This window comes from Nothoprocta perdicaria, unplaced genomic scaffold (genome assembly GCF_003342845.1).
Source record: "Nothoprocta perdicaria isolate Ctin4 unplaced genomic scaffold, notPer1 scaffold_2, whole genome shotgun sequence".
Classification (NCBI taxonomy): domain Eukaryota; kingdom Metazoa; phylum Chordata; class Aves; order Tinamiformes; family Tinamidae; genus Nothoprocta; species Nothoprocta perdicaria.
In genome coordinates, this window is record NW_020455204.1 from 3,973,198 (window position 1) to 3,983,984 (window position 10,787).

General features: G+C 42.1%; 1 protein-coding gene across 1 annotated transcript; it reads left to right on the plus strand.

The window, feature by feature from the left end:
- The first annotated feature begins 1,887 nt into the window (after positions 1-1,887).
- Positions 1,888-7,780, plus strand: PGAM5 (PGAM family member 5, mitochondrial serine/threonine protein phosphatase). Its single transcript, XM_026037720.1, has 5 exons — positions 1,888-2,080; positions 2,586-2,711; positions 3,849-3,937; positions 4,201-4,334; positions 6,160-7,780. Exons 1-5 carry the CDS (start codon positions 1,888-1,890, stop codon positions 6,308-6,310), a joined length of 693 nt encoding a protein of 230 aa, XP_025893505.1. The 3' UTR covers positions 6,311-7,780.
- Positions 7,781-10,787: the final 3,007 nt, after the last annotated feature.

The window sequence follows — 10,787 nt, forward strand, 5'->3', positions numbered from 1 at the left end:
TGCCCGCCCGCGCCCGGCTGGATCGAGAGGCCGGCGGGCACCGGCGGCTTCTGGGACAGCAACTGGGACAGGTGGGCGCCGCGGCGGGGCCGGGGGCGGCCGGGGCTGGCGGGGGGGCCGGTTTGGTGCCCGCGGCTCCGCTCGCGAGCGGGGCTGGACCGGCCTGAAGGCGGGATCGAGCCTGAGCTCCGGCCGAAAACGGGGATTGAGCTCAAACTTCGGCTAAAAACACGTATATTGAGCTTAAACTCGTGCTAAGTGTTATATATGTGTATATATAATGCATAAGTATTTTATATATATGTATAAATATATATATAGGGGTATGTGTGTATGTATATGTGACTTGAACGTGGACTAAATATGCATATAGCTGTAGATATGTCTGTATGTATGTTTATACATACATATCTGTATATACACGCACACACATATACATGTAGACTTGAACACTGTCAGGTTACCAGGAGCCCTCTGTAAAGGAGGAGGGTTTGAAAGGGGGTCTCTGGATTTGGAGAATCCAGAATCCAGGGCGTCTCTGGGTTTGGGGGAATCCAGATCCGGGGAATCGATCCCCACTGGCTCCTGGATCGGGGCAGTGGGAGCCGGCCCTGGGCCCGGATCACGCAGGGAGCCAGCCGGGCGCTACTCCAGCTGGAGCTGTGGGGATGAGCTGCTGAAACTGGGATGCACTCCATACTGGTTGGGTAGGATTTCATCTTGCGCCACAGAGAGCCCTGCAGGAGGGTCTTCCTGTGTTGTACTTGGGACAGGACGGAGACGTCTCCCTCCCTGGACATGTGCAAATCACTTTATTGTAGTTTCCTTCCCTCGTGAGTTTGCAAAGTTTTAGTGCTTGCACTGATCAAAGCCCAAGGGCGCAGCAGGCTTATCTAATGTTTCAAGCCAGAATTAGCCCTATTTCTGTTTTGCTTCATTTCTACACAAAATTGCTTCTTTTTAACAGTCCGCTAGTGATGTTGACCCCTGAACTGCAAGTCAGTGTGGGCAATATTGCTTTGAGCTCTTAATTTGGTTGTGTTTTTAATAGTGTTGTCTCCGTTCACCCCAGGGATAACTCCCTTTTTTTTTCCTGATCCAGCAGTTAGGATGTGCAAATGTCTGTTTTGAGCTTTGGCTCATTCAGCTTGTCTGCTAGAATTATCTCCCTGGGGAGACTTATGTCAGTCTCCTGTTTAATCATAGTAAATCCAAACCTAAGCACTAACAGATTTTTTTTTTATTGTAATAAAATCCTGATTTGATTTTTGAGATGAAGCAGAATCAAATGCATGTTTAAGTAGGGCTCTGTATGCCCTGATTATAAAATTCGTAGTGACTTTCATTAAATACAGTTATTTCTAGTTAAGTGATACTAAAACTACATCTTTAATTGTAGAGCCTGATTTTGCTATGTATTTGTCCTGATGCAAGGGTGCTTTAACTTTCTGAGAGCTGGGAGCCTCTTTTGGTGTCTCAGTGCTCCTGATACAGGGAGCAGAGCTGGGGCTGCAGTTGAGGTGTGTGGCAGAGTTGCCCAGGCACATGCCAGCTAGGTGATATTTAATAGCAGATGAGTGTGACACACTTTTCATTGTGATTAATGTTGCAAGAATTAGTTGAGAGGTGACTGTTGCTAAAGAGAAAATCTATTAATGTCAGTTATACCTTCTGACCTATGACATTAATGTCTCTTTATTTCTTTTTTGACTTAAATGTGGGCTTCTGTTTATAGTTGTTGCACAGTGGTTTAAATCAGTTTTACTCCATAAATGGCTAAATAGTAATTTGAGTATTTCAGTTAAACTTGGAACTAAGGCAAGATTATCCATATGTAAAGAAATTCCTCTACCTTTTAATCTTTCCTGTGTACAAATGTCTCTTTAAATGTATTTGTTTAGRCGTGAACCACTGGCTCTTATCAACCTCAAGAAGAAAAATGATGAAACTGGGGAAGAAGAACTTGCCTCACGTTTAGATCACTGCAAGGCAAAAGCCACCAGGCACATATTCCTGATCCGCCACTCACAGTACAACCTGGACGGCCGGGCTGATAAAGATAGAACTCTGACCCCACTTGGTATGTAACGTTAGAAATACTTAGAAATATTGTACTCCTTATTTTGAATTTAAAAAAAAAAAAAAAAGGAAGCTTCTGATTTGCCACTATCTTGATCTGTACATGTCAGTAACTCAGCTCTGTTTTGGGTCCCGCTACCAAATTCTCCGGGGCTAAGGCTTTTATCTGAAACTTAGCTCTGTGACTTGCTTGGAAATAAATTGCTTATAAGATGCATTCTGTTTGTCTTAGTTAATTTGCTGAGTTATGAAAAGATATTATTTATTTTTAACCAGACTCTCTTTTGGAGTGTTTCTAATTAGATATATTTCACTTTTGGAGCTAAATAGGTTTTCTGGGAATACTACTGATCAGTTGCATGAAATTATAATTACAGCCATCTGTGTCACTCATTGATCCTGTGGCTTGATAGTGAACTGATATCTCTGCTTAGCAATTTTTTAGATCGACTATGTGATGTTCTTATTGAGTATCAGCAGCTTAAATAGTGAATGTCGTTTTTAAGGTCGAGAACAGGCTGAACTGACTGGGCACAGACTGGCCAGCTTGGGGCTGAAATTTGATCAGATTATCCACTCCTCCATGACTAGAGCAACTGAAACAACTGAAATAATCAGCAAATATCTCCCTGGTAAGTGACTTCTGTTAATGTGCCGGGGTCTTCTCATCCTCCAAGCTGCTTCCAGCAGAATTTTAAGCTTGTCCTTAAGGTGTAATTGAGCTGTTCATAACCACTTTCTAGACCTGTGTGAATATGTCTGTCTTTGAAATTAAAGAAACTAACCACCCTAATTCTGCTTGTTTCCAGTTCATCTTTAAAAATACGAGAGGGAGCTGGCCCCTCTGAGTGAATAGGCTGGTACCAGTATGTTCTGCTGTGTAGGAGAACTCTGCTGATTGCTCTTCCTTCCTTTACACATTTGTAAGCAAAGACTGTCACAGGTCTACAGGATAACTTCAGTCCTTACCTGGCCATAGTGCAGGAGAGAAACAGACTCCAGGTGTTAGTGGTGGGTTAATTAACAGCCCTTAAGCACCATGTTAGAGAAGTGGCACACCTGTGGAGGTAAAGGATCTAGATTTCTGTAGAGAGTGGGGTGCCTGCCGTGTTTTTTGTTCTTTTTCCCTCGTCCTTGCCCAGTAACTGCCATTTAAGCAAAACCTTGGCTGTCTGTAAGTTATGATGTGAGTATCTGGTCTAAACTCCACATAATATTTCTGCACATCTCAGTCGCACTGAAATGCAGAAATTACTGATTGCAGTGAAATCTAATGTAAAAAAATGTAGAAATCTAATAAAAATAGTTCAGATGCCTGGATACATACGCAAAGACTTCTCACGATAGCTGTCTCTCTCTGGAGAAAAGTCCATTCTTATTAAAAATTCTGTTCTAGTTCTCTTGAGTCCAAAAGACTAAAAGAGATTAAAACATTAAAAATGTAGCATTGACATTTCTTATTGGCTTGTTGTTTTAGATTTACAACTTAAGGTAGCGAAGAGAAGTCTCTACTTACTGTGCCAAGTTTGTTTAGCTGTTCTGTTGTTTTGGAATAAACTTCCCCTTGCTTTTGACAAAGCAGTTGTGTTGTRCAAATTCAAAGTCCTAAATAGGGAATTACGTAGATTAGAATGAACTCTAGGGTTGAGATGAAGGCGTTTTTGTATATAGTATTTGAAAAAAAATGTATTAGGCTCAAGTTTTGTGGACCTGTTTGCAGTGTAGCATGAAGCAACAACAAGTTCCTGAACAGGTATATAATTTTTCAGGAGTCAAAAAAATYAGCACTGATCTGCTGAGAGAAGGAGCACCCATAGAACCAGATCCRCCAGTCTCTCACTGGAAGCCAGAAGCTGTGGTAACTTTTTATTTATTGGTTTGTTGATTTTTAACCCTCTAACACATGATGTCTATACTGATGCTTTTCATCATAGACCCTAGATAACTACATATTTTCCCCTCCCCAGTAAGTGTGTGGAATGGTTAAAACAACTCACATTTGGGTCAGCCTCAAGCGTGTATCTCTAAAGACCCCCTTTAGAAGATGCACCCCATCTGCAGAGGCGGATAATGGCACATGCTGCTGGGAGCCGTGTTTAATTATGAACTCTGTGCCATTAGCAGTATTACGAAGATGGAGCTCGCATTGAGGCTGCTTTTCGAAACTTCATTCATAGAGCTGATGCAAAGCAGGAGGAAGACAGCTATGAGATCTTTGTCTGCCATGCCAACGTGATCCGTTATATTGTGTGCAGGTACCTGTGGGATTCCATGTTCACCTATGCTCTCAGAAAGCTTTGCTCACATAGTGATGTTGCTTGTGCTGCTCACCCAGGAAATCTGTTGGTCTGGCAGGTTTTCGTGAGGTTGGTGATGGGTACCCGTGTTAGGAGCAGCTGCTCCTGCAACGTGATTATGGCATTAATTTGCAGATGTGATAATGTTTTTGAAAGCTAGAATATTTCCCCTCTGATTCTAATGTGAAAATTACTAAGCCTAGAAAAAAAAATCTTGGAGGCTTGAAACTACCTTTTGYAGGTCTTTATTGCATCTGCTTCACRCACAAAAAACTGTGGACGGTGCCTGTGTGGGCTGTCAGATAAGACAACAAATAGAGCATCTGTCTGGGTGTCTCTCTTAAAGTGACATAAATTTGATCTCACGTACTGAAAGATCTCTCTAGCTTTGGGAAATCTTTACTAATGGAAGATAGTGGTATTACCTTGAAGTTATGTTAGTGGATCCTTCAAGGACACCCAGTGCTGAATTGGGGTGGGGGAAGCGGATCTTCCATCAAGGTGGCTCATGAAGGAGAAAACAGTCCCTGGGGCTTTGCCCAGGACTAGTCACTTGAGCCTGTTTTATTCCTCTCCCCCATCAGCAAAGCACTGTCTGTGAGATGATTTGTCTTGAGCAGGACACTTGTGATTAAATTTAATCTAATCAATAACTACAAAGTCAGCTTTATTTGGCTGAACTACTTAAATGCTATCCTGTCTGCAGTGTGGACTGCTGTAAAGCTCTGCAGTATTCATATGCTGACAGTTACTGGTCAAATAAACTGGATATTTTTTCGTGTCCCGAAAGAGATTGTCTTGCCACTGCCTAGTCTTTTGCTGTAATACAAAAGGATGGAATTAAAGGCAGAGAGAAAAACTAATTCTCTTCTGTACTTTACCTTTTACTCTAGGCCATATGAGAATGAAACTGAACACAGTTTGACTTGGGTGGACGTCATTATTTATATTATTCTTGTAAAATTTTGTCCTATATCCAAAGTCAAGTTACTCCTCAATGTCATCTATGACAGGGGATGTTTGAGAGAACTTTAGATTTTGTGAGAATTTTTCTCTGGCTATTTGCTACAATTAGTTGAACTCTGGAGACTGTTAGGAATTTTAGGATAAAATAGCTAGAGACCAGGAAGGCTTGTGATACTGATTTTTTAGGGTGATTATCTTTTTGATACAAGAAACTGATACCTGAAGGAAGGTGATTCCGGTGGCTTTCTGCAGTAGGTAATTGGAGTGCATCGTAGGCCATTACATCCTGCCTGCTGTGGCTGCCTGTGGTGGTTTCAGCCTTGTGGCACTGCTAGGCCTGTGCCTGGTGCTTATGCCTTTGTTCTGTGTGGGCCAGGGAGCCCATGTGCCATGAACTGTCCTAAACAGTGCAGGGTTTTGTGGTACCGCAGTTGGCTCCGTGATCAGCTGAACCATCACATCTGTCCTCCCGCTTGTTATTAGGTTGCTCAGAGCTCTCCCAGCAACCTGGCTGTGTTATGGCATCTGCCCAGCTGCACTAATCCTCTCGCTGTTAATCACACCCATCTGCTGGCTTCCCCAGATGAAAGTGCTCTGTTGGCGCTGGCCCCCTTGTCTGAGCTGCGTTTTCCTCCCGGTCCCACACCGGGATCTGTCTCCCCGGCGCTGCCCGTGTGGGCGCGTTTGCAGGCCGCAGGAGCCGCGCTCGCTCTGCCCTTATCTGCCGCAGCAGATGATGCAGTCAGCTGCATGCTAATAATGCCACTGTTTATGGATGAACAGCATGACTTGTATTTTATTTTTATTTTGTTCCTAGAGCGCTGCAGTTCCCCCCAGAAGGCTGGCTGCGAATGTCCCTCAACAATGGCAGCATAACCCACCTGGTGATCCGGCCCAACGGCAGGGTGGCGCTCCGGGCGCTGGGGGACACGGGCTTCATGCCACCGGATAAAATCACACGCACCTGACCGAGTGGCACCGCGGGCCGGCCGGGAGCTGCCTCTGGTCTCTTTGCACTAGTACCTTCAGCTACAGTACCACTAGATTATCTGCTGTGTTGGGATGTGACGCTATTTTAAAATGTCTTTTAGCCCCTTGCCTCCTTCATCCATATTCATATCTGCCTTTCAGTGCAGAAAAGAAGAGATTCTGTGTATGCCTGAAGCTACCCAGGCCTCAAGTGTTCCCAAAAAACTCTTAACTTGAGCTGTGGAATACAAAAAGATTGAATGTCTGTGTGCTCACCAGCTGGGCGAGCACTACTATGTATTTATTTTTTTTCTTCTCTCTCTCTCTCGCTCTTTCTCTCTGTTTTTCCTCCTCTCTTTTCTGCAAACTTTTGTAACCAAAGCTTGCTCCTGTGGATGTATTTTGTGCAGGAAAGCAACTGGTATGGGACCTGGAGAGGACAGCCCGTATCACACTGCAGCTAGAACTGAAGATGAGGAAGCTTATTTCTGCTCTTGCAGAAGTAACTGAGGGAATTCTGCCCTTTAAAGGACAAAGGGTTAAGGCTTTGGGCTTTTTTTTTTTTTTTTTTTCCTTCTCTTTTTAAAGCTATTGAGGATGTATCTCTGTGGCATCCTTGTTACCTTCTGCCATCCCTTCCTCCACCCAAGTTAATGTAAACTGTGCCTGGAGTTGATGGACATAAAAGAAAAGAAGGTTAAGAACCCATTTGCCTCAGAGCTGTGGTGCTAGAATTACCCGCTGCTCCTATTGAGTGCTCTGCCATCCTTGGCATGCCCTTAAAGCTGTTCTGAGCAATGTTCTTGAGTCTCATAAAGCCTTTAACTAAAACTTGGCCTGTAGGAAGGTGCAGGSATGAGTAAAGGTGGAAGAAAGAGAAAAGCAAGATCTTTCCCTGGTTCTTCTTGTTATGACTCTCATGTTTACAAGGACTAGAGACTTTTCTGCTTTTTTCCCATTGATTTGTGTTTAGTAGTTTGCTTTCCAAGTACAGAAGTAACAGCTTTGAGGTTCAAAATACATGTGAGTTGAAAGTGGAGGTTCTGCAGTACTGAGACAAACTCCCTGTGCCTGACTGGAGAAGAGTGGTGGTGTTTGGACCCCTCTGTGAAGCGATCAGTATAAATGTGGGGCAGGATGCCTCCSAGTTGCTCCTTTGTACAGCTTTGATTCTGCAGAACTTGTTTCAGGTAAAATGTGTGCCTGAGAACCAGGGTTTAATTTGAGGAAGCCACTCAGATGAAGAGCATTTGCTGTTCCCCTGACCTTTCTACAGTGCTTGGCTCAGGTAGTGCCTGAAATGTTGAAAGTTTTGCYGCATACTGCAGGAATAAATAAGGAATTACCTGTTTGACTGATACTCTTTATTGCTGAGAATCCTGACAAAATGCCCAGCACGTTTCTCTCAGAGCTGTATGAAGCATAATCATGGCTTGCACCCTCGCAGCACAGGGCTTAGGGGCTTGGTTGATACAGGGCTGCTGTTATCAGGAAGACTTCAAAGAAACTGGGGCAGTAGGGAATGAAATATGAATGTTGTCGCAGTGCTCGTCATTGGCAGGGTAACATTGTGAGGTACCTCATCAATGCAACGAGAGTAACTTATCAGTTTTGTCTATTAACTTTTTAAAAGTTTTGAATAAAATTCTTTATTGTCTTTCTTTATTGCCTCATCATTTGGATTGTTGAAGGAGATGCTCTTAAAGAACATGTCTGAGCAGAGATGAGACCATTTAACTTGCTAGGCAAACTCAAGCTCCTGTGGCTGCGAGCAGAGTCATAGAGGTCCTGTATAACTGACCCTTTGCTTCTCTCTTGCTTTGCTAAAAACTTTTCACTATTAAAAGAAAAAAAAGCCTGCATTGTTACACAGAAATCAGGAGCCTTTTYAATGGCACTTACTTACATGGGAGGAGATGGAAACCTTTACAGCGCTCATAAGCGCTTTGCTACCTCTTATAGGGACTGGTCCCCAAGCAGTATAAATAGTAGCATAACAAGGTTTAGTCTCACAGTAACACACAAAAAAAATGCATTTTTGGCAAAAGTTGGTGTGATGTTAGTAAGAGGTGGCTGAAATGGCCATGTACCAAGTCCCAGTGCCAGCCCCTAGATTCATTCCCCTCACCACACAGTCAACAGAGGGCTGTGACACTTTAACTAACTGCTCGTTTATTTTTGAATAGAAAGCAGGGTAACTCCATTTTTTAACATGACATTTGGCTAATTAAAAACAAAAAAAAAATAAAATAAAACCGACCTTTTGCAGCATTAGAAGTGAAATTCTGGCCCATAAAACACAAGTCACATAATCCCAATCTGATGTAACATGTATCCACAGGCTCCTCCCRGAAGAGCTTTTGTTACAGGCATCAGTGAGCAAATTGCTACATGAATTGCTACTTCTTTTTAATAGATGAAATAAAGCTACTGTTAGGGAAAAAAAAAAAAAGTTTTAAAATGCAATACAACTGGACTAAAATGCAAGTTATATGACAGTTATTTAAAAAAACAGTATCTTGACCCAACCAAAGCCAGAATAAAATTACAAAGCAGTAAGCAAGGGTTTGTCAGTGGTAGTGGTGATGATGAGTGTGAGTGCATGGACACCAGAAATACACATTTAAACTTAAAGCAAATACTAATATGAAAATTAACTAATAAGAAAAAATACTAATATGAGTCTCTTGGCTCAGTAATAAAGTGTGTATTAAAACTCTAGTGGCTCCTTAAACTCAAGGTGGCTAGGGGACCATGTACACGCTGCAACATGCTTGGTTTTAAAATGTTATTGGGCAAGTTAGTGCCTGGATGTGACTTTTGAACAATTTATCCAGAATTACTTAAGAAATCTTAACTGACATTAAACTATTTTAAAGAAAACAAAACCTCAGACAAGCCATTTGACGTACAAGTAGGAAGTTAAGACCTACAGAAGCTGTTTGTGACAACAAAGCGCTGCACCAGAAGAAACCACCCCCCCCCCAGCCCCGAAAGCGTAAGGAAGACGGGCACAGCGGGGCGCGGGCTGCTCTGCGCCCTGCAGAGCGCCCTCTCCAAGCCTGATTTTTCCTAGCCCCCCCCACCCCCCCACCCCACTGTGCAAGTTGGCTGGAATATATCTGAATGACAATTATTCAAGTAGAATAACTCTTTCCAAATGTCCAGCTAATTGGAAATAGACTTAATTAGAAAGGGCTAATTAAGCCTTTTTAATTTATTTCTAAAATAGGAATGTTGTCCCACAGTGTAGAGCTCTCTAAGAACTGGTCAAACTCAAAAAGAGACTTTTGAAGTTCCTTCTATTCAGAAAGCCCAGAAGAAAACTGTTTAATATGTCCATAGTAAGTGGATACCACTTTTTAARCTTTTAAAAGAACAAAAATTTAATTAAAAAGGTATGTTACAAAAGGCACTATTAAACTTGCAAAAGCATTAAGTGCAGTTCAGGTTTATACCAAATAAYGAACCTATCCAAGGGCTACAGTTTGTGTACAAAACAGTCACATTACTGTGTGCAACAGCTGTCAAACTTATCAAGCTTTGGCTTCTTCAGCCTACGTAATGGTGAGAGCGACGTGTGGCAACTGGACCACTATTCAAGAGATATTACAACATCTGGCCTACACTTAGTGTCTCTGTAGACACACAGGATAAAAGGTTCACGGTTACAGRTTTACCTCAGGTGTTGTGTGGCACCAGTGACTCCTATCCCACCTGGTTTACCTTTCACAGTCTTGGCAGSTGTTAGTTTTCTAGGCCAATTCATCAATTAATGGTGTCAAGAAGGATTGACTTTAAATTTTTCCATAAGAAGACCTGTTAGCAGTAGCGCACTCTGGTTCTGGAACCCTTCTGTCAGGCAACATCACAACCATTAAGCAAGATTGCTAAAGAAAACTGGACTACATTCTAAATTTCAGCATCATTCAGATGGCCCAAACAAGTCATWCTTCCAGAAGGCTAACGAATAAAATTAATGATTGTGCTAACAAAAGTTGGTTACTACCTCTAGGCTGGAGACATAGTCAAAGCTTCCATTTCAATAAGTCAGTCTTTACTCTTCTCTGAACAGCTGGGATATAAAACTCCACAAATCACTGGGTACCACCTCTTAAGTATATTACAAACTAGACCATCAAGATATGTTGCTGGTAACTTTGCTTAAGTTATTGCTGATGTGCTTTTGTGTAACTACTAAAAATCTACTAGTGATTAAAAGCTGTGGGACAAAACACTAACTTTATTTTAGAGCTTTTTTTTAATCTTTAAACTAACACAAGTAATTTCTTTCGCTCGCTTTTACTAAAACACTCAGTATATTGCTGTTTTTTTTAACATCTTCAAAACAAGCAAAGATTCAAAACTTTCTGTGTACATATATAAATATACACACACTTGTGTGCRTGCGTGTGTGTATTTTACATATATATACATTTGTACTCAGGACTGGAAAGTTGTCATCACCCTCGGCTT